At 52.7% G+C, this 21,950-nt stretch overlaps 1 protein-coding gene across 3 annotated transcripts; it reads right to left on the bottom strand.

Annotated features, from left to right (window-relative positions):
- Positions 1 to 7,343: 7,343 nt before the first annotated feature.
- On the bottom strand, positions 7,344 to 17,738 carry NFATC4 (nuclear factor of activated T cells 4). Of its 3 annotated transcripts, XM_047738581.1 has the most exons (11): positions 17,450 to 17,738; positions 16,685 to 16,813; positions 14,469 to 15,564; positions 12,750 to 12,912; positions 11,967 to 12,166; positions 11,259 to 11,431; positions 10,677 to 10,817; positions 9,617 to 9,672; positions 9,214 to 9,340; positions 8,440 to 9,018; positions 7,344 to 7,715 (listed from the first exon to the last, which is right to left on the bottom strand). In XM_047738581.1, exons 2-11 carry the CDS (start codon positions 16,782 to 16,784, stop codon positions 7,648 to 7,650), a joined length of 2,703 nt encoding a protein of 900 aa, XP_047594537.1. In that variant the 5' UTR covers positions 16,785 to 16,813; positions 17,450 to 17,738; the 3' UTR covers positions 7,344 to 7,647. The 3 variants fall into 3 exon arrangements, with proteins under 3 accessions (XP_047594537.1, XP_047594538.1, XP_047594536.1); XM_047738582.1 differs by lacking the exon at positions 17,450 to 17,738 and having other exon boundaries at positions 11,967 to 12,076; positions 16,685 to 17,022; XM_047738580.1 differs by lacking the exon at positions 17,450 to 17,738 and having other exon boundaries at positions 16,685 to 17,021.
- Positions 17,739 to 21,950: the final 4,212 nt, after the last annotated feature.

The raw sequence follows: 21,950 nt of genomic DNA, 5'->3' as shown, positions 1-21,950 counted from the left end.
ATTGTTTTCCAAATTTACTTATTTTAGCTTTTCCCCACCCCCACTACCTTTTTCATATATATTTGTAATACAGTTACATTCATATGTGACATCCTGGGACTGATGATATTTTTTGTTTGGACACAATGAAGTTTAGTCTCCGTAGAGGTCTATGGATTTTGATAATGGCATAGTCATGTACTCACCAACCTATCATACAGAACAGTTCCATGGCACTAAAAATCCCTGTGTGCTGTCCCTTTATAGTCAACCATTCCTTGTTTTCTAATCATTCCCCCTGACAATCACTGGTGTTTCCTTTCCCTATCATTTTGCCTCTTCCAAAATATCAAGCCTAGGTCAGGAGCCCCAGTTTCCACAGTATTATGAGTTTCCCCTGTATTGGCATTAAACTTTCTGTATTCACACTTCTCACCCTTCTATGTCCTTGTGAAGCAGTATATCCCAAATTATCTCAAGCAAATGTTGAGTGAGTAATGTCACTAGAATGTGAGCCCCAGAAGGATAGGGATGTCTCTGTTGTGTTTGAAGTTGTGTCATTGGTGTCTAGAACAGTGCTTGGCATATAGCCAACACCAGTAAATATTTGCTGAATGAATGAATACATGAAGATTCATGTTTGTGGTACCAGCCTCCCAGATGGTTCATATGACCCTCACTTCCTGCTGTTCCCTGAGTAAATCAGGGCTACACTCTGTAACTAACAAAGTATAATGGAGATGACCAAAGGTAGCTTGTAAAGTTTCCACCTTGGCTTCTCGGATGGCTAATGCTAGGGAAAGCCAGCTGCCATGTCATGAGAACTCTCAAGCAGCCCAGTGGAGAGGCCCACGAAATGAAGAACTGAGACCTTCTACCAATAGCCACCATCAACTTTCCAGCCTAACTGAACAATCTCAAAAATGCATTCTCTGATTCCAGCAAAGCTTTGAGATGACTGCAGCCTCAGGAAAGACTCCAAGCCAAATTGCTCAGCCAAATCTCTGACCCTTGGAAACGGTGAAAGATAACTTTTTATTGTTGTTTTAGACCACTAAGTTTTGGAATAATATGATATCTCAGAACAGATAACTAATCGTGTGTTGTCCTAAATAAAAGAACTTCCTGACAAACTGCATTTAGGAAACATTGGATTATGTAGTTAAAAGGATTTATTTAGGGGCGCCTGGGTGGCTCAGTGGGTTAAGCCACTGCCTTCGGCTCAGGTCATGATCTCAGGGTCCTGGGATCGAGTCCCGCATCGGGCTCTCTGCTCAGCAGGGAGCCTGCTTCCCTCTCTCTCTCTCTCTGCCTGCCTTTCTGTCTACTTGTGATCTCTCTCTGTCAAATAAATAAATAAAATCTTTAAAAAAAAAAAAAAAGGATTTATTTACTGGAGGAATCTTCAGAGCTTTTAATATGCTAACTGCTCATTGAGAATGCCCATTCTCATTTAACTGTTTACTCCTTGTTCATCTTGTTACCTTTCCAGTTTGGAGATGTCAGTTGTAAATAAATCTACAATCTCCCAGCATCCCAAGTAAAATGGAGATCGTCCAAAAACAGCAGGAAAAGGAGAATCTCCTGAGGATTAAGAGAGTTGGCCTTAAAATTCCTATTCGTCACTACTTCAAGTAGCTACTTCAAAATCACCTTTCATTTGGGAATTTTATGCCTCATGGCTGCATCTACCCAGCCAGCATCAAAAGCCACTGCTCTCCCATGCACTGCTTGGGTCCCTTGCTTAACTTGCCATAACACAACTGAGATCAGAAAGATGGACAAAACTTTATGTGAAATTCAGTGTGGTAGATTGAATTGGGTCACCAAAAGAGATATGTTCCAGTCCCAACCTCTGGTACTTTTGAATGTGACCTTATTTGGAAATAGGGTATTTGCAGATGTATTCAAGTTAAGATATAGTCATACTGGATGAGGGTGGGCTCTAAATTCAGTGACTGGTGTCTTTATAAGAGAAATTTGGACAGAGACACAGAGGAGACACAAGGAAGAATTACATGTAATAATAGAGGCAGAGATTGGAATGATGTTTCTGCAAGCCAAGGAACACCAGAGATTGCCAACAACCAGGAGAAGTTGGAGAAGAGACTAGAACAGATCCTCCCTCAGAGCCTCCAGAAGGAACCAACTCTGCCAATAACTTGATTTCAGACTTCTGGCCTCCTGAATTATGAGAGAAAAATGTCTATTGTTTTAAGCCACCTAGTTCGTGGTGCTTTGTTATGGCAGCCCAAGGAAACTAAGACATTGGAAAAGGGCTAAAAAGGAAGAGCACTCGGCAGGCTCAGTAGGAAGAGGATGTGACTCTTGATCTCGGGGTTAAAAGTTCGAGCCCCATGTTGGGTATAGAGATTTACTTACATATATACATACATACATACATATTAGAAAGAAAGAAAGAAAGAAAGAAAGAAAGAAAGAAAGAAAGAAAGAAACTTTAAAAAAAAGACCTGGGACACCTGGGTGGCTCAGTCGTTAAGTGTCTGCCTTTGGCTCAGGTCATGATCCCAGGGTCCTGGGATAGAGCCCTACATTGGGCTCCCTCCTCATCAGGAAGCCTGCTTCTCCATCTCCCAATCCCCCTGCTTGTGTTTCCTCTCTCGCTGTGTCTCTCTCTGTCAAATAAATGAATAAAATCTTAAAAAAAAAAAAAGAGCTAAAAAGAATTACTCAGAGGAACATAAAATGTCATGTTACCTACACATGGAACTATCATCTTGCCCAACCTGGGCCCCCTGACCTACTGCCCTGCCAGGATCCTGACCCACTGTGGTAAAGGATGCTTGGACGCACTCAGGTCTAACTAGACCCCTCAAGGTTCAGGCCTAAGAGAGAAAAACAGAACAATGCTCCTTCCAATGCTACACAAGGTCTGATGATAAATCCACATTTCCTGACCCTGGACTCTCTTCATCCAGGATAACTGACATTGTGAATATCCATTTCTTTCAGGGAATGTCTTGTCCACACCCCTCCCCCACCCCTCAAAGGGATGGGTTCAATAGATTCTTTCAAAACATAGTCATCTACCATTACTAGAAGAGATACACAAATAGTGGGAAGAGAAGTTTCAGTGAGCTTTCTGAAAGATCCAGAAGCCCCCAGTACTTCCCCACCATTGCACATTGTTCTGTAACTGCCTATTATAAACTCTTGAGTTCCATGGGAGAAGGGACCATGTTTGTCTCACTTAGAGTTCTGTCCCCCCAGTAGCTCTCCCAGAGGCTGCTGCATAGTAGGATGGTGATAAACATTTACAGATGAGGCAGCTAGCACCCAGTTAGGTCTGGGACATGCTAGAGATCACACAAAGAGTTGATGGTTGAGTTGGTGTCCAAGCCCAGAAACTTTTTTATTCCCCGACCTCCCACCTTATTTGAACCTATTTATAAAGCTAAGCTGATCAGTGGGTAAAGCCCAAAATTCTCTTGCCTAAACTACTGCAAAACTGTTTCTGATCTCTATACCACTAATTCTCCCTACAGTTTCTAAATCTTAAATCACGCATGTGCACGTCCACACCTGTAGACCCTCTAACCAAATCTCTGGTCCTTTGCATGACTGATTAAAGCAGCTCAAGTCTGATTCCTTCCCAGGGTGTGGGACCCCGTGTTTTATCTTGACCTCATGTTTTAACCCTCAGGCAAGACCCCCTCTCATATCTCTTTTGTTTGTCCAGAAAATCCCCCTTTCTCCTTGAAGACTAAGCTCAAAATCACCTGCCTTTATAAAATGTTCTTTAACCCTCCTTCTCAAGCTTAGCTCCCAGTGTTTCCATAGCAACAGACCATTTCTGCCTCTTGGGCAGCTCACATAAAATCACCTCACCCTGGTCTCCAGGGAGGAATGTCTCCCCTACTAGTGACTGGTTTATCTGGTTTATCTACGGCAAGGCCCCAGTGTGATGCCCATGCCCTTTTGCCCAGCATGGGGCTTGGCACACAGTAGGGGCCCCGGAGGGCTTTGTGGGGAGTTGGCCAAGTGAGCAATGAGACACTGTGGCCACTAAAACTAGCTTCCAAAAAAGCAGCCATACCTCTTCGCCCTTCCCACATCTGGAATTTCCAGGAAGTGCCATTTTTTCTGCAACCTTCTTCAAGACAACCGAGATTATCCAAGCAGCAAGACAGAGCCAGGTGAGGGGAAAGATGGGTTGCAATGTCAAGAATGTGTGTGCCCTTCCCCTCTCCTAAGAACACCTTTCTGTGTGAGCCTCACCCAGGACAACCCAGGCAAGAGCTATGAGAAGAGGGCAGGGAGCCATTTTATTAGAGTCTGGAGTGGGAAGGAGCACACAAATGACTCTAGCCCTCAAGCATTCTTGTATTGAATGATTACCTAGAGCACTCTTTTTGTTGTTGTTGTTGTTGAAGATTTTATTTATTTATTTGACAGAGAGAGAGAGAGAGAGAGATCAGTTAGGCAGAGAGGCAGGCAGAGAAAGAGGAAGAAGCAGGCTCCCTGCAGAGCAGAGAGATGCAGGGCTGATCCCAGGCCCCTGAGATCATGACCTGAGCCGACAGCAGAGGCTTAACCTACTGAGACACCCAAGTGCCCCTAGGGCACTCTTTAAAATGCAGGTACCAGTGCACCAGAGTGGCTCAATCCCTTAAGCATCTGACTTGATTTCAGCTCAGGCCATGGTCTCCGCATCATGGAGTCAGCCCAGAGTCAGGCTCTATGCTCAGCGTAGAATCTATGTGTACCTATCCCTCTGCTTCTCTATCTCTCTCTCTCAAATAAATAAATATATAAATAAAATGTTTTTTAAAAATGCAGATACCTGTGTCCTGCCCCCAGAGACTATAATTGAGTAGGTCAAGGGTTGCCTAACAGTTTACATTAAAAACTAAAACAGAGGTAACTGGTTGGCTCAGTCATAGCTTGCAACTCTTGATCTCGGGGTTGTGGGTTTGAGCCCCACCTTAGGTGTAGAGATTACTTAAAAATAAAATCTTTAGGGGCTCCTGGGTGGCACAGTAGTTAAGTATCGGCCTTGGGCTTGGGTCGTAATCTCAGGGTCCTAGGATCAGAGCCCTGCGTTGGACTCCCTGCTCAGTGGGGAGTCTGCTTCTTCCTCTCCCTCTGCTGCTCCCCCTGTTGTGCTCTCTCACGAATGCTCTCTCTCTCTCTCAAATAAATAAAAATAAAATCTTTAAAAATAAATAAAATAAAATAAAATCTTTAAAAAAAAAACAAAACCAAAAAACTCTCCCCAGTGATTCAAATGCAAGAAATCTCAGACCACACTTTGAGAAATCATGGCCAAGAAAGTCTTTTCCGCACCAGCTGAAGATCTGGCCTCCTCCTCTCTCTCTCTCTCTCTCTCAAATCCAGCCTCAGGGACCTAGATGCCTGTAGGGATCCTGGGAAGAACAATGACCTTGAGAGACTGACCCACATCAGGATTCCAATAGGGAAAGGGGTTAAGCCTATAAAGTGTGGGCCCAGAAGGCAGAACAGCCCTGGCACAGCAAGTCACAGGGAGGCGGATGTCAGCCACCCCTCTCAGGAAGACTCATGGCCTATCTATTGGATCCCTCCCATCTTAAGGCCTGCCCTCTAGAGGGAATTCTCCCACCATCCCTGGATAACTCTAAATTCCCTGGCATGGCGACAAGGCCCCTCAGAATCCAGCCCCTGCTCACTTCTCCAGTCCTTCAGAGTCCCCCATTTCCAGAACTGAGCCTGCACCGCACCCCCACCAGACAGAACCTCTTCGCTCCTCCAGGAATGCCAAGCCTTCAACCTATTAGTCCTCCCTCCTCCAGGATTGGACCCATTCTGCTAGCTCGGCCTAACCTGCCCATCCCTTAATTCCATCATCCTGAAATTAGCCCCTTAAACCCACAGCTGGGTGACATGTTCCCAATCTCTGCTCCTTTTATACGCCCTATTAAAATTATTCGCTGCCCACCTCCGCCCTCAAGACCTGACACACTATCTGTACAAGAAATATTTACTGGGGGGCGCCTGGGTGGCTCAGTGGGTTAAAGCCTCTACCTTCGGCTTGGGTCATGATCCCGGGGTCCTGGGATCAAGCCCCGCATCGGGCTCTCTGCTCTGCGGGGAGCCTGCTTCCCCCTCTCTCTCTCCGCCTGCCTCTCTGCCTACTTGTGATCTCTGTCAAATAAATGAATAAAACCTTTTAAAAAATTTAAAAATTAAAAAAAAATAAAAGCTCCCAAAGCCCAGTGAGCTGATCATTTGATGTCAGTTTGGTTCACAGAAATTTGTATTCATGAAGACAAAGGAAATTCATTTCAGTGCAGCAACCCAGATGGAAGGGAGTGGGGAGAAGGTATCACCCTGGTTTTCCAATCCTCCAATCCAGCTTCTGCCACACCTGCCCCTGAAAAAAATAGGTATTTGACCTCCTGGGCATAGAGAGGCCCCAGCAGCCTTAGGTGCAGCAGATTCCTCAAGTACTAATTCCCTGAATATCTTCTGAGTATGGCCCCCTGCAGCCAGTCCTCCCCAGTTCAGCCTGGTAGTACTCAGTGCCTACTGTGTACCAGGCTCCAAGTGAGCAGGACAGACAAGGTTTGAGTCTCTCCAGCCCACTGGTTGGTCCTAGAGCCTGTGAACTGGGGTAAACCAGGTTTCCAAGCCTGGCCTGTCAGTGGTGACATGTGGGTGTACCCTCAAGGTAGGCCAGAAGGTCATACAATGCCCTGAGCCATGGCGAGTGGTGGCCAGAGACTTTAGGGAGCTATTTGGCTTCCTAATCCACCTCTGAATCACAGATCTTTCCAGAACGTCTTCAAGGTCCCCAGCAGTGGGAGAATCCAGTGTAGATGGATCCATGCCAGCCCTCCCTCATCCCCAACCCTACTCTAGGGAGATAAGCCTTCGGTGGGGCTTGAGCCCCACGGGTGAGGGTATCTGAAGAGGGGCTGGGAGCAGGAGCCCAGGAGTGTTTTCAACCTGCTAGTTGATTAGCTGTGTAACCTTGGACAAGCCCCTTTCCCTCTCTGAGTCAAGATTCCTCCTTTATAAATAGGGGAAAGGGACTAGACTGCTGTTTTGTGACCTTGACTATGAATCAGAATGATCTGAGCAGCGGCAAGAGAAAGGAACTTGAAAACACACAAATCCCTGGGCCCCATCCCAAAGCTCCCAAAGAATCTGAATTCCCATGGAGGAGAGGCCTCCTCCAGCCCTGGTCCCCAACCTCACCCCAGCTGGAGAGCCTCTGGAGTCCCTCCAAACCTTCCCTAGCACCCCTCCACTGAGACACTCTTTGGGATACAACCTGTAAGCCTCCTTGGAGGTCTTCCTTGGACCAGGGCTAGAGTAAGCTGCCCCATCTCTCTTTCTCCAAAGACTTCTGGAGCCTGAAGCACTAGTCAGTGAGCAGTTTATTATCCATCAATCTGTCCCCAGCCTCCCAGCACCATGGCTTGTACACGAGACACAGCCTTTACTCCGGTCTGTCCTCACTCCTGGCCTCAGGCCCCACTCCCATCTTAGCCCTCCAAGGCAGCACCAGGCCCAAGGGCCACACCTCAGCGAGGGGTAGAGGAGAGGAGGCATATCAAGCTGGAGAAAGAGGAGCCAGGTCGGCCCAAGTTTCTGAAACCACCAACCCGGGATGAAGGGAAAGTGGGCGAGGCTGGACAGGGCTGGGGTTTGCCAGGCGACGCTTCAGGCAGGAGGCTCTTCTCCGGGAGGTGCAGGGAAGCCACTCAGGTCTCGGCCAATGATTTCACTCACTGTAAAGGAGGGGCAGTTGAAAGACTGGGCTAGGGACTAGTCCCCTCCTTCTCCAGAGACCCCCAATCCATTCCAGGCAGGCCTCAGTCTACGATGCTTCTAGGCTCCTCCTCCACTGGCTTCTCTTCCACTTTCCCCAGTGTGTCTGGATACCTCGTCCCAATCCAATCTCGCTCAGTTCCATCCATGTGGGCTCCCAGGCCCCCATCCCAGCCCTGTCCTGCTGGCTTGGCCTGCAATGTCAGGGCAAGTGCAGTCAGCAGTGCTGCGGGTGGGGGTAGCCAGTGGGAGGAAAGAGATGCAAAATACCAAGGCTTGTCACCACCAACCCTGACCAGAGTCACCATGTGGAGTGGAAAGCTGAGGCAATATGCTCCGGGGGGACCTCTGAGAGCCCCTACCCCTCTCTGAAATACAGTGCCTGAGTCCGCAGATGGAGGGAGCTAGGCTGCATGACTTTTAAAGTGCTTCTAGCCCTGAAACTGATCTGGGGCAGAGAGCCAAGGCAGAAGGGCTGGGGCCGGTACTCCGTGCACCCTTTGGAACTAAGTGGAACTGGATTCAGGTGGCTGCATGCACCAAGCATGTGCCTCCTGAGATCCTCTGACTGGCCCCAAGGGACCAAGGATGCCCAATCACGGAAGCCAAACTCCAGCCCTCAGCAAACATGCAGAGCAACCTCTTACACACACTCACACTCACAGCCCCCAGGCGCACACCCACCTTCCTCCAGCGTGATACCCTGGATAGGGACACTGTCTCGGAAGCCGCTGCCGTAGCCACCCCTGGATTTCTCCTGCTCCGGAGCCCCCTCCCCAGGGCCATAGCTCGGCCCTACCTCATTGTATCCCTCAGTTGGTGTGGAGGGAATGCCACTCTGGGGAGGGAAGGGGCCTTCAAGCGGTGGGGATGAAGGCAGTGGAGGCCGAAAGGGGGCTGGAGGAGGGAATGGCAGCCCCAAGGGAAATGGGGAGCCCCGTCCTCCATAGGGGTCGGGGAAGGGCCGGGGAAGGAAGGAGACTGGAGGGGGGCGGGCACAACCTGTGGCACCCCCAGTCTCAGGGAACATCCGCAGGCCAGGTCTGTAGGATGGTGGGGGCCCCGTCTGGGGGTACAGAGGGGGTGTGCCATAGCTGAAGCCTTCTGACAGGTAAGGAGTTTCATAAGCAGGGTCTTCGTGGGGATAGGAGGGGTAAGGGGGCCTGGGTGGTGAGAAGTCCATGTCAGTGCCAAAGGGGGGACCAGGTGCTGAAGGGAAGCCACGGAGAGATGAGTCCGGTAAGGGCTCCTCCTTGAAGATCACTGGGTAGAAGGGACAGCAGGAGGACACGCTGGTGAGAGGGCGGGCTGTCTCCCCACCGCACAGCCTCCAACCACCCCCCCATCCCCAGGCTTCAGCCACCCCTTGGCCCCTAACCATGGGGGCACTGCAGCCCTCTGCCCCACCCCCACTCCCCGTATTCCCACAACCCCACCATGGGCTGTCCTCGAGCGTACCAGGCAGAAACTTGAAAGTCTGGGTAGGACTGCGCTTCCTCCGCCCATTGGAGACATAAAAGTAGACCTGGACTGGCCGGGACACCCGCTTGTTGCTGTACTCAGGGACAGTCAGGGTCAGCGTCACCTGGAGAAGAGCACAGGATGAGGCAGTCAGCCCTCAGGGATCTAGACTCAGCCCATCCCTCTCAGGGACCCAAGCTCCACCTCCTGGTTTGTTCATTTGCTTAACAGCAAAGTTCATTCTCTAGAGATGAACCTGCTTCCATGGTAGGCAGGCCGCCTCCTCCAGAAAAGAAAAGGTAGCTTCTGGACTCCATTCCCATGGGCAAGAGACAGAGCTGTGAATTTCCTGACTTCTCCCACCACCCGCCCAGGGCACGTGCCCGAGTGACACTGGTACCTCGTTGCTCTGCAGCCGGTTCACTGTGGCCTCCTCCTCCCACTGCAGCTTTCCATCTGTGCAGGAGGAACAGAGAGCTCCAGCCCAACTCCAGGGGCCCTGTCCCCTGCCATTTCCCCTCCTGCTAGAGCTGAGGTCAGACTCAGAAGTCCCCCATGGGGCCTGGCTCACAGAAGAGCCCACTGAGTGTTTATTCAATTGGATGGAAGAGGCAGCAAACTGAAACCAAGAGAAATGGCAGGGCCAGCCCAGGAATCAGACACAGTTCATGACAGAGGCATGAACCCTCCCATCCAGCTCCAAACATCCCCTCCTGTCATAGTGCTGGGAGGAAGTTCAAGGGTAGGAAAGGTCCTCACTTGCAGGAAGTCAATGAGACCCCAATCTCAAGACTCAGAACCTCTGCACCTGCTTTGACATGGTCTCAGGGTGCTATATTTGAGTATAGGAGCTGGGGGTCTCGATAGGCAGGGTCAGGGGAGGTGGTGGTTTTATCCGGACACCTCGGTCTCCCCTTCTCCAGCCCTGCAGCTAACCTGAGACCCCTCACAAGCTTTGCAATCCCAGTTGTGTTACCAAGCCCATAACTCAGGGGGTTCCAGGAGCTGTGACAGTCTAAATCCCCTCTCCCCTTCTCCTCTATAGCCTATCCACGTGGGAGTAAAGTATGTCAAAGCTGACTCCTCTTTAATAAAATGAATGTGGATTTCCTACATTTGTTCATCATCTTGAGCATTTTATTTTATTTTTTTAGATTTTATTTTTAAGTAATCTCCACTCTCAATATGAGGCTAGAACTCACAACCCCGACACCAAGAGCCTCATGCTCTACTGACTGAGCCGGCCAGGGACCACCCCCACCTCCTTTGAGCATTTGAGATTGCTGTCACACCGATCTCCTCTCGGGAAGCAGACAGGACAATAGGAAGGGCAATGTAACTGTTCCCTTTTACAGAGAGGGAACAGAGGCTCAACTTGCTAGTTTAGTGATAGTGCCCGAGATCATTCACCTGCCGGTTCCAAACTCTTCCTGCCTGCCCCCACCCCCGTGTGTGCTCACCAGGGCCCCTCTCGATGAACACCACCTTGGAGTCTGGCAGGAAGTTGGAGCCAGTGAGCACTAGTTCCTCTCCTCCTCTCACGGAGCAGGCACTGGGGCTGTAGGCCTCTACCTGGGGCAGCTCCTGGGCTGAGCGCTGGGCTGCAGAGCAGGGCAGGAGAGAAGCTGGCAGGGCTGCACACAAGAGGACGGCCTCCTTGCCCCCACCCTCCTTGGAATCACTGCCACAGGACTCCGGAGGAGTCCTCCTCAGCAGCAGACACACAGTAAACCAACAGTATCCCTGGGGTCATACAGACCAGGTAAGGAGCCTGGGCAGAGAGAGAGATGAACAAGGTCACCAAAGGCCAGAAAGTTACCCAGACAAGGACACAGAGCAACCCAGGGATACTCTAGGCCAGCCCAGACAGTCTGAGAACACTGCCCCCACCCCCTCCATAAAAGAAATAAGTGCTGAGTTCTTTTCAGGGCTACCTGGGACAGACAGGACACAGGACACGATGCAGAAGAGATGGGAAGCCAGACAGACATAGAGAGGGAGCGGCAAGAGACACAGAGCTGGCACAGGGCCTCTTTGCTCACAGCACTCAATGGGCACTGATGCTGTCTGCACTGAGACGACCTTCCCACTGCCCTGGGGCACGTGCACCCGGAATACGAGCCGCACTCGCGTGTTCTTGCGCCCGATGTCCGTCTCCCCCTTCCGTAGTTCGATGTCTGAATTCCGGAGCTTCAGGATTCCAGCACAGTCAATGCTGAAGGCAGAGAATGGAAGGCAAGCCCCCCGCACCAGCCCAGGTGAACAGTGATGCCCCCACAAGAAGGAAACCCCCACCCTTCATCCAAAGCCCTGAATGATTTCCTCTGGGAGCCTGGGAAGGGGTTGATTTTCTTTTTTTAGATTTTTTTTTTTTAATTTATTTGACAGACAGAAATCAGAAGTAGGCAGAGAGGCAGGCAGAGAGGCAGGCAGAGAGGGAGGAGGAAGCAGTCTCCCCGCTGAGCAGAGAGCCCGATGCAGGGTTCGATCCCAGGACCCCGGGATCATGACCTGAGCCGAAGGCAGAGGCTTTAACCCACTGAGCCCCCCAGGCGCCCCAGGGGTTGATTTTCTAATCAAAGGTGGTCTCTCCAAGGTGCTCCCTAACCCCCAAAGTCCTCTTCTAGATCATGAGAAGCCTGAAACCTGCTCCTAGGGGTGATGTCTAGCTCTTCTGGGAAGAGGAAGACCTCATGGAAAAGGTCAGTCCTAAAGCCTGAAGACTGAGGGGAAGTGAAACGGGGACCTACTTGGCTGCCATGTTGTTCTCAGGAAGCAGGGTCATCTCCAACACTTTGGTACCACTGACGACAGCTTCATAGCTAGCTGTGGCCACCATCTTGCCCGTGATACGGTGCACCTGATAGAAGGCATGAGGCCGCAAGTTCCGTTCATCTGCAGTGCCAATGAACATCTGTAGGGTCAGTGGCTTTTCACTGTAGCCCAGGAGCTGGCAGAAGAAGAGAGCGGCCACCCAGTTGAAATCCCCAAGTCTCATCCTTCATCCATCCCTGGGTTTTCAGTCGACCAGGGGATGAGGATGGTGAAAGATAAAGGATATCCTGGAAGGGACTCCCAGGGGGAATTGGGCATCAGCTGTGGAGAAAACGTGGCCTGGAGTTCACAGTGCTATTCTTGGAATAAAGCCCAAACTGGGTTGGGCAAAGGGGAAAATCTTCCAAGAGAGACTGGCCCAACTCAAGAGACAACCTAACTCCCAGTGAACTTTGGCCTCAGCCTCACCCCATCCCCCACATCTGGCACGCCACCATTTTCCAGAGTAGACATGAGACTGGTGTCCCATGGGAAGAGTGGAGCGGGGGTGGAGGGACAGAGATGTAGAAAGTATATCCGGGTCCTTGAAGTGCACCCTTCCTCCTCTAACTCCTGCCCCTCCCCCAGGCCGCCTGCAGGGTCATTGCTGAGGGAGTGTGGGAAAGGGCAGTGCCATGGGTCGGCACAGCTGGAGCCCATCTGCAGGGATCTGGGACTGGAGAAGAGAAAGTCTATCAGGCCTGCCCTCTGCCCCTTACCTTGACTACAGGGTGACCACCAGGGGCAGCTTTGACAGCTCCTCGGCTGCCCTCAGTCTCATAGTGGGCCCGGTGGTGGGCTCTGGGCTGCACCTCGATCCTCAGCTCCAGCTGCTCATACTGGCTGGGCAGCGGCCAGTCCAGTGGGGGTAGGGCAGAGGTCCTGGAGAGGAGAGAAGAGCACTGACCACCTATAGCCTCAGACCCGTCAGGGAAGCAGTAGGCCCAGCTCCCTGCGATGTGAGGGAGGAGGGGGTGTTGGGTGTGGAAGAAAGGAAATCACAGCAGAAATACAACAGTCCAAAAGCCCAGAAGCAGGGGGAGATAGGAGACAACCCTCTCAGAACCCCTTGAGACGAGGGTGTGGAAGATGGCACCAGGCCTGAGACTCCTTTCTTTCCAGCTCTGAGCACAGGGTTTGGGGTGGCGAGGGTTCATTCACCAGGATACAGCGATCAACCTAGACCTAATCCTAATCCCCAGACCTGGACAGGAAGAGTTAAGTAAAGAAATACCACTTCAAGGGGCGCCTGGGTGGCTGGGTGGGTTAAAGCCTCTGCCTTCGGCTCAGGTCATGATCCCAGGGTCCTGGCATCGAGCCCCGCATGGGGCTCTCTGCTCAGCAGGAAGCCTGCTTCTCCCTCTCTCTGTCTGCCTGCCTCTCTGCCTACTTGTGATCTCTATCTGTCAAATAAATAAATAAATAAATCGTTTAAAAAAGAAAGAAAGAAAGATCACTTTGGACCAGAAAAGTCCTCAGAGGTTCACCCTTTGTTTTTCAAATAAAGAAATTGAGGCTCCAGGGAGTAGAATCCAGCAGGCCAAGCAAGACAGTGACTGACAGAAGCCAGGACTGTTTCAAGCACCTTTTCCACTAGCTGGGGCTGGACAAGTCAGTTCCAAAAAGCCAGGGGTTACAGATGGGCAATTTTCCTGTATTGAGCGGGAAGATATCCTCCAGGTGGTGGCTGGCAATGTCTGGAGACACTTTGAGTAGAACCAACTAGGGGACAGGGTGCCACTAGTACCTAGCAGATAGAGGCCACGGATGCCGTTAAGTCACCCTACAGTGCCCGCCACAGCCCCACACAACTCTACAGAAGCCCAAGGCAACAGACGTTAAGATTTCTTTCCCCAGGAAACTTTTCTGGATGGAGCCAGCTCAGTGTGACATCCCAAGATTCAGGATGATTGAAGTGGGCAGGGTTCTTTGAGAGTGAAAGGGGTGGAAGAACTCTAAGCACCGCTTGTATTAATAGGAATTCTTTGACTTGCAAGCTGTTTTATTCAAATTAGCAGCTACGCTTTTAATCAGTAAGTCATGGCCCTAGAAATTAAGTGAGAGAAGAGAGACTTCCTACTACCCAGCGCAGGGCTTAAATCCAACCAGGCTCACACCCAGTGCAGAGCTGGGGGCGGGGGACGTGCTAGAGGCCAGGCACTCTCTCTTTACCTAAGTGGTCCTCCTGGGAGGTAGGGAGGTTTTTCCTTATTGGTCCACAGGGAGGGATTGTCCTTTTGCAAATTATGTTTGGAGGGGGTGGGGTTTGGGTTTGGTTTGGCTTGGTTTAATTCTCCCCAAAACTGAGTAAGGTCGAAGATTCTCTTTTGAAATGCCAAGGGCACAGAACCAGGACCGTCCTTCTAACCCATTCCTTGACCTTCTGCTCCCTCCGTGGGATGGCTGGAGACACAGGTGGGGCTAGCCACAATCCTCACCTGAAGATGGGGCTGTGTCCCCCAATCCGGGCCTTGGACCAAGCCAGGGGGGAAGGCACTGCCAGATAGTCCATGCCAGCCACCTCCTTTCGAGGCCCCCCGGGGGGTGCCGCAGTCTCCTCAGCCCCTGACTGCAGCTTCCCATTGCATGGGGCAGGCTCCTCAGACCGAGGCAGGGCCACTGCCTGCTCGCTGGAAGTCCGCCGGGTCTTCTGCGGGATGCTCTCCGCCGGCGGGGCTCCCACGTAGTCAAAAGGGCCAGGGGAGCCAGGGTCCCGGGCCAGAGGCAATGGTGGTGGTGGAGGTGGCTCCGGGCCCTCCTCCCCCAGGCTGCCACGGCGGGACAGAGCTGGGGAGGCCGAAGATGGGGTTCCCGAGCTGGAATAGCGCCGCTTGCCACATGGAGAGGCCGGCCGTGGGGAGGCTGGGGTGGGCCCAGGAGCGCTGAGGAGTAGCCAGCTATCCTCTGGCCCCCGGCCTCCAGGGCTCGGACCATACAGGTTCCAGGGATCGTCGGGGGTCCACGGCCTGGGGGAGGCCCGGGGCGAGGGCAAGGGGGAGCCCAGGCCAAAGCGCGAGGCTGCCTCATTCAGCTCAGACTCCACCTCATCGCAGGCTGCGTATAGGGCTGCCTCGTCTGAAGCATCGGAGAAGAAGCTCCACGAGGACAGGCTGCTGCTGCCAGGGCTGGGGCTGAAGAAGGGGCCCCCGCCCTGGCCCCCCGTCTCTCGGTAGCCCCCAAAGCCTTCCGGTGGTGGGTAATCCCTGGGGGAGCCGTCCCCCCAGGCATCAGGGTTGTCCTCCAGAGTGGCCGGCGGGTCAGGGGTGGGAGAGATGGAAGTGATGCGGATACTGGGGCATTCAAGAACACGGCCTCCTCCAGCCCCGCCGGAAGCCCCTCCCGGGCCCCCCAGCCTCACTGACCGGGCAGGCTGGCTCTCCCAAGTGCCAGGTGAGGGGGCTGGACGGGGTGGTGGTGAATGCATGCCAGGCCGAGGGGGTGGAGGCCTGGGAATGCCAATAGGGGCAGCGCCATAGGGAGGGGGCTCCCCCAGGGCCAGACGGCAGCATGGCGGGGCGTCCTCTGAGTCCAGTTCTGTCAAAATGGGAAGGGAGGGGGACAGAGAGAGGGATGCCACAGGAGATGGGGACAAAGAGAAGCAGGTGAGATGTCTGGGTTCCTTGAGCGGCCAGCCCTCCAAATCCTGTATGCCACCCCCTCCTCAGCATAAGGGGGGATCCCTGAGATGCCCTTAAGAGCCACAAAGACAAAAGCAAAGTTGGACCTCAGAAGGTGGAGTACATAGATCCAGACGTCCCAGGCCTTTTCTCACTCGGAGAACCTGACACTCTTGAGCCCCTGGCCCTGGGACCTGGGGTACCAGACGGGGCGGGTCTTAAGGTGAGGGAGGCGACTGGAAAGGGGCTGGAGCTGGGCCTGGAGGCGTGTTTAGGGAGGCGCTGGGCTGGGCTGGGGGCGACTCACACATGAACCCAATTAGCAGCGGTTCCCAAACCCCCAAACGTTGCTGGCAGGAGCCCCAGTTGCCATCGCAACGGTGGCCAAGGGGTGGAGGGGCGCCGGGGCTGTGGCGACAAGGGGAGGTGGCTTCTCCTCCACTCCCTCCATCTGTGGGCGGGGGTGCAGCGAAGGGGATGCTGCGTGCGGGCCCCGGGCCCGGCTCTGGGGAGGGGGGCGCGGGCAGCGCCGATTCCGTGAGAGCGGCGGCCGCCGCCCCCGGCTCAATCCCCGCCATCTGTCTCTCATTGCAGCCGGCGGGGGAGGGGGAGGGGAGCCCTGGCGGGGCCCGAGAGCTCCCCCAGCCCCCGGCGTCGGGTCCGCGGGCCCAAGGCCGGGTCAGCCAGCCGCACGCTCCAGAGACCCACCCCTACCCCGTTCCCCTTCCCCTGGCGGCGCCCGGGGCTCTCGGGGCCGCTCTTCCCGCCCGCCCCCCATCCCAGTGACAGACGGCCCAGCCGAGAGGCGGCGCGCCGCCAACGGCACCCCCACCCCCACCCCAGTCACGACCTAAAAAGGAGAAAGTGGTGCCGGGCCCCCAGCCTCACCTCCGCAGACCCCCGTGCCCCGCGACTCCCCTCCACCTCTAAGCCCCTCATCCTCCACCCCAGGCTCCCCGCCCTAAAATTCCCAGACTCGGGATCTCCCGGCCCTTTCCCTCACTGACCCCAAGACCCCTTCCCAGCCCCGCACTAACCTTCCCCCGACCCCCCCGCGCCCAGCGGGGGGGTCTCCTTTTCCTCCCCGAACACCAGCTTAAATTCCAGCTCCTCATCCTCGCAGCTTGCGGCCCCCATGGAGCCGGCCAGAGCCCCCAGGTCCCGATCTGGGTGGGAGGGGGGAGCTCAGGAGGCTGCCGTATCCTCACCCGTGGCTCCCTCCCTCCCCTTCTTTGAGACGCCCCCTCCTCCGCAGCTGCCTCCTCCCTCCGGACGCCCCCTCGTTATTATAGAAACTTTTCCAAACTTTTTTCCCCCAAACTTCTTCAAAGCGCCCCCCCCAGCCTGTCCCTGATTGGCTGCCCGGGATGCTCCAGCCCCTCCTCCAGGGATGAGATGAGAAAACCACGCACCCCTCGTCCTCCCCCACCCTCCCTCCCTCTGTCCTCTCTCCAGTCCCTCCCCCTCAAAAAAAAAAAAAAAAGAAAGAAAGAAAGAAAGAAAAGAAAAGAAAAAGAAAAAGAACAAAACTGAATTGGAAAACTGTCCTTCAAGCGTGGTGCGACCTTACTAAAGCTTATTGGCCCTCACTCATGACAATCATACCCCGCAGGGAGCACTACCACCACACACACACCCCCAACTTAGTCTAAGCTGAGAGCTCCGGGTCCGAGCTCCTTAGGGCGGTTACATCCTGGGCCTATAGTGTGGAGAGCCCAGGGAGATCCTTTCCTAAGTTCTGAAGAGTTGTGAGGTCAGCAACTCTCAAGGAAGGACACCTCTCCTCCCCTTTCCCTCCAAGCCTTGAGGCCCAGGAGGCTCTGGGGTTCAGAGTAGCTACAGGCTGCTCTGAAAAGGAAAAGGTCATCGTTCTCTTGAAGCCGCCCTGCCTGGGCCTTCTGGAAGCCCTGCCGAGTCAGCCCTCTCAGGCACCGTCTCTCCCAAACCCTCAAAGGTGAAGAACATTTAGGCGTTTGGGGGTACTGTTCAAAGGTCCATAGCCCCTGATTGGGCGGTGATCCAGGCCGGGCTTTACCGCTGCCCGAGTCCCAGCCACCCAGAGGGGCCATTAATTAGCCTCCACGGGAAGTCGGCTCTCCCCTCCCAGAACTGTAGTCTGGAATGACTCTCTGATCCGATAGCATCCCGCTCCGACTAGCCTGACAAATTCTAGCCAGGTTTTCTAGGAGCCCGAAGCCGGACGACCTTGTGGGCCCCAGGGTTGGACACCTGTCACCTGGGCGGGGGGAGGAAGGAAGACTCGGGCTGGAGTTCCAGGAAAGGCAGGCATGGTGGGGCCTGTTGGGGTAAGAGGGAGATACTTGACTCGAAAGGCGGACCGGGGTGTGGGAGGTACCATCCCCCACCCCCGACCAACACCGAAGGTGTACTTCAAACCTCTTTAACAGGCCGCAGCGACCTTCAACCTGTATCCTTCTAGCTCAGGGCTGCGCCCCCTGAGGCGCCCCAACCCCGCACCTAAAGGGTTAAGTTAGGGCCCTCGGGTCAGACGTTTACAAACACTCCGGAGCCGGGCGGGGACCGCGCCCGTTACTCTAATGAGAAACAGGCTCTGCGGGGCAGAAGGGAAGAGGGGAGGGCTGGCTCCGCGGGCCGGAGCTCTGCAGCGGCAGAGGCGGCTCCCCTCCCTTCCCTCCCGTCCTCGCGTCCTCCCGCTGGCCCGCCCTGGGGACCCCCCCAGCCCCCGGGGACCCCAGTGACGTGCGGAGCGGCTCCGGCTCCGAGCCCAGGACCGCGACGCTGGAGGGGCGGGGATAAGAGGCCAGGCCGGCGGGGAGAGAAGAATGTTCCGAGGCCGAGCGGGGAGGCGGCTTGGTTTGATTTTTCTTTCTTCCCCCCCCCCCCCCTTTGGTTGGTCTCCTCAGGTTACATTTCCCTTCCAGCTTCATCTCGGAAATAAAGGAAGGAGAGACCCACGGGGAGGGAGAGCGAGGAACACCCTGAGACCCGCGACAATCCTCCACCTAAGGCGGGAGCGGGGGTGTGCAGAGGGAGGAGGGAAGCGGAGGCTAGACGGGCGCGGGTAGAGACCCCAATCCAGCCCCTGCTTCCCTACACGCCACCCACACGCCCCCCTCCGCTGCACAAGCAGACGCGCACATTCTTTTCAAATGTCATATTTCCTTTGATCCTGGGCAGCGTTTCTCCATGTGTCTGGCTCAGCTCCTGCCCAGCCAGCCACCTCCCCCTCTCACCCCCCTTTGTATATTTTCCTGGAGAACCCTCCCCTCCTCCAAGCATCTGGAAGGCCCTGAGGGCTGGCGTCGGCGCACATTCCCCCGGCGACTCGGGCCTCGCCTCCAGTGACTCAATTTCCCCTCTGCGGGTTTCAGGGGGAGGGTGGGGAACAGAGGGGAGAGTTTTGAGTGCCCAAGTGGTACGAACGAGCCTGAAGACTGCTCAGAGAGCCAAGCTTCTCTCCGGGGAAGTGGAGGGGGGTGTCCCCTGGAGTCTGAGAATCCTCGATCCGTCTGGGGTGCGGCAGAGGGACGGAATTTATGACTTCTGCATTGTCCTGCCTGTGGAAGAGCGGGTATTTGTAGGTTTAAGTTGCCCTACACTTCCGCTCCCTGGCGACCACAAAGACCCAGCCGCCCTCCCTTCGGGTCTCAGGTTTCTCGCCTGCCTAGCCTTTGTTCTCGCTCCGTTGCCCCCTAGCGGGCAAACCTGATCACAGCTCTGCTGTCTTACCTTGTTGCTGCTGGAGCGCTTTACCTTTGGCTCTGCACTTCCACTGGCTTGATTCAATGACCTTGGAGATGGACAATATTGGGTTTTTCTTTTTTTTTTTTTTTTATAATTACACAGATACATTCTCCTTGTAAACGATTTAAGCCATATAAAACTATATAGCAAACCGTGGTAGTCCAATATTTTGTATACATTTATTAGCATATATGTACACACACTTGCTCTCTTTCAGGAACGTGAAACCCTTGCTACAAGCATTTTTCTTGACCTTGGTTTTTATTTTGTTTTTTTCCGTTAACAAATGGCTTGGAGATCTTTTCTTGTCAGTACACGTGCATCTCAAAATGGTAATAAAAGTATCCATCTCTTCAAGGGAGGTTAGTGAACAGCTAGGTCTGTGGGTCTTTTACCAGTGCTAACTCCTCCATGCCACATTTTACATAGGAATCAGTCTTGGCCTGGGCACCCCCAGAAAGGTGAGCCTGAGACAAGAGTGACATGTGGGCAGTTTATTGTGGAAAACAATCCCAAGAGACAAGTCTGGTGGGGAATGGGAAGAGGGAAGCTAAGAAGGCAGGCCCAAGGATGTGATACTGAGTTGGTTGCTGTCTGGACAACTGGAACATTGTCCAGCTGGAACCTTCTGTAGAACCATATAGACTGTGATTCAAGAAACATAGGAGCGGCGCCTGGGTGGCTCAGTCAGTTAAGTATCTGCCTTCGCCTCAGGTCCTGATCCTCGGGTCCCCTGATTGAGCCCCACATTGTCGTTGTCATCATCTTGTCTTCTCATTGCTGTCACAGGGGTCAGGCTCCCTGCTCTTCCGGGAGTCTGCTTCCCCTCTCCCTCTGCCCCTCCCCCTGCTCCTCCTTTCTCTCTCACTCTCTCAAAAAATGATTTTTTTTTAATTTTTAAAAATATTTATATAAAGAGACAGGTATATTTATCCACTCACTCTTACCCCCAATGGCCAAAAGGTGCCCCCTGAGTGTTAATTCCCTCACTCTTCAAGATTTACACAAGTGTCAGGAATGGTAGATGCCCCCACAAGGCTGCAGCAAAGAAGTCCCTGGGGAAAGGCAAAGATAGGAGCTGTAGTTGGGAGCAGATACTGTCAGGTGACACCTGCAAGCAGTTGGTTGCCAAGGTAACAGCTATAGTAAAAAGATGGATGGAGAGTGCATGAGGCGAATAGGATGTATCCTGTACAAGATCATTCATTCATTCAGACAAAAAATATGTACTGAAGCACTTCTATGTTCTGAGGCAGTTCTAGGCATGGGGTACCTATACTTACAAACCAAGCCCCCAAGAATTGCCAGTTATTACCAAGCTGGAAATACATTTCTTACTTGACATCTCCCTCTTCTTTGCCCCTGTAACTGTAGAAAAGTATCAGTTTTATTCATGCAGTATCTATCTACTTCCTTTCTATTCCCTTCATTGCCATCCCAATTTAGACCCTGATTCTTTTTCTGACTTAGACTCGCAATAACAGCATCTAAGGTCAACCTTACACATTTGACAGCTGAAGTTTATATATCATTTTTAAAGCCCATCTCTCTGTAACAAAAAATTATTTTCAGGGGTGCCTGGGTGTCTCAGTGGGTTGAGCCTTTGCTTCAGCTCGGGTCCTGGTCCCAGGGTCCTGGGATTGAGTCCCGCATCAGGCTCCCTCTCAGCGGGGAGCCTGCTTCCCACCCCCCCTCTGCCCCCGCCTGCCTCTCTGCCTACTTGTGATCTGTCTGTCAAATAAATAAATAAAATCTTTTTAAAAAAATTATTTTCAGTATTAGTCATAATCTGAAACATAATCATGACCAGAAAAGAAATACAGAGAGTACAAATTTTCTTTCATTGACCTAATTTGTTCATAGTAATGTCAGTACTATATGTCAGTAATGCATATATATGTATATATCTAACACACATGCATATATATCACACACACGTATGTATGTATATATACATATATGTGTGTTACAGTATAAGAAAGGAAAAAAGGAATGGGTTAACTGTAATTATATATGTATAGTTTATAAATAAAAAGGAGAAACATATTTACATATTGGTTTGTCATAGGAATATATTATAACATTACAATTTATTTTCCAGATCTTAATTTTTGTAAATTTGTCAATGATTTTGTAAAAACTGACCTTCCCATATAGACAATAGAGCCAGATTTATTCATCTATCTCACTCAATGGTTGATCAAAGGAAACTTTTTAAAAATATATTTATTTATTTGACAGAGAGAGAGATGCCAAGAGAGAGAACACAAGCAGGGGGAGTGGGAGAGAGAGAAGCAGTCTTCCCACCGAGCAGGAAGCCCAACCCAGGAACCCAGGATCACGACCTGAGCTGAAGGCAGACGCTTAACAACTGAGCCACCCAGGTGCCCCAAAGTAAACTTTTTAATAATTTTAAGTGTTGGGGAGTCTGGGTGGATCAGTCGGTTAAGCCTCTGCCTCAGGCTTAGGACATGATGGCTCCTTGCTCAGCAGGGAGCCTGGGGAGAGGAGGCCGGGAAGGGAGCCTCCTTTTCCTCTACTTCTCCCCCCTACTGTGTGCGCCCTCTATCTCTCAAA

The sequence above is a fragment of the Lutra lutra genome, chromosome 7 (assembly GCF_902655055.1).
Source record: "Lutra lutra chromosome 7, mLutLut1.2, whole genome shotgun sequence".
Taxonomy (NCBI): Eukaryota; Metazoa; Chordata; class Mammalia; order Carnivora; family Mustelidae; genus Lutra; species Lutra lutra.
Note: the sequence above shows the minus strand (reverse complement) of the source record. Positions and strands in the feature narration are given on the sequence as shown.

What these genes read in the sequence shown, in the direction of transcription:
- NFATC4 (XM_047738581.1), bottom strand. Translation starts at nt 16,784, where the DNA reads ATGGGGGCCGCAAGCTGCGAGGATGAGGAGCTGGAATTTAAGCTGGTG. An exon ending in CGCGGGGGGGTCGGGGGAAG is followed by an intron (nt 15,565 to 16,684) that starts GTTAGTGCGGGG and finishes CCATTTTGACAG; the next exon opens with AACTGGACTCAGAGGACGCC. An exon ending in ATCAGTGCCCATTGAGTGCT is followed by an intron (nt 10,818 to 11,258) that starts GTGAGCAAAGAG and finishes CCTGCTCTGCAG; the next exon opens with CCCAGCGCTCAGCCCAGGAG.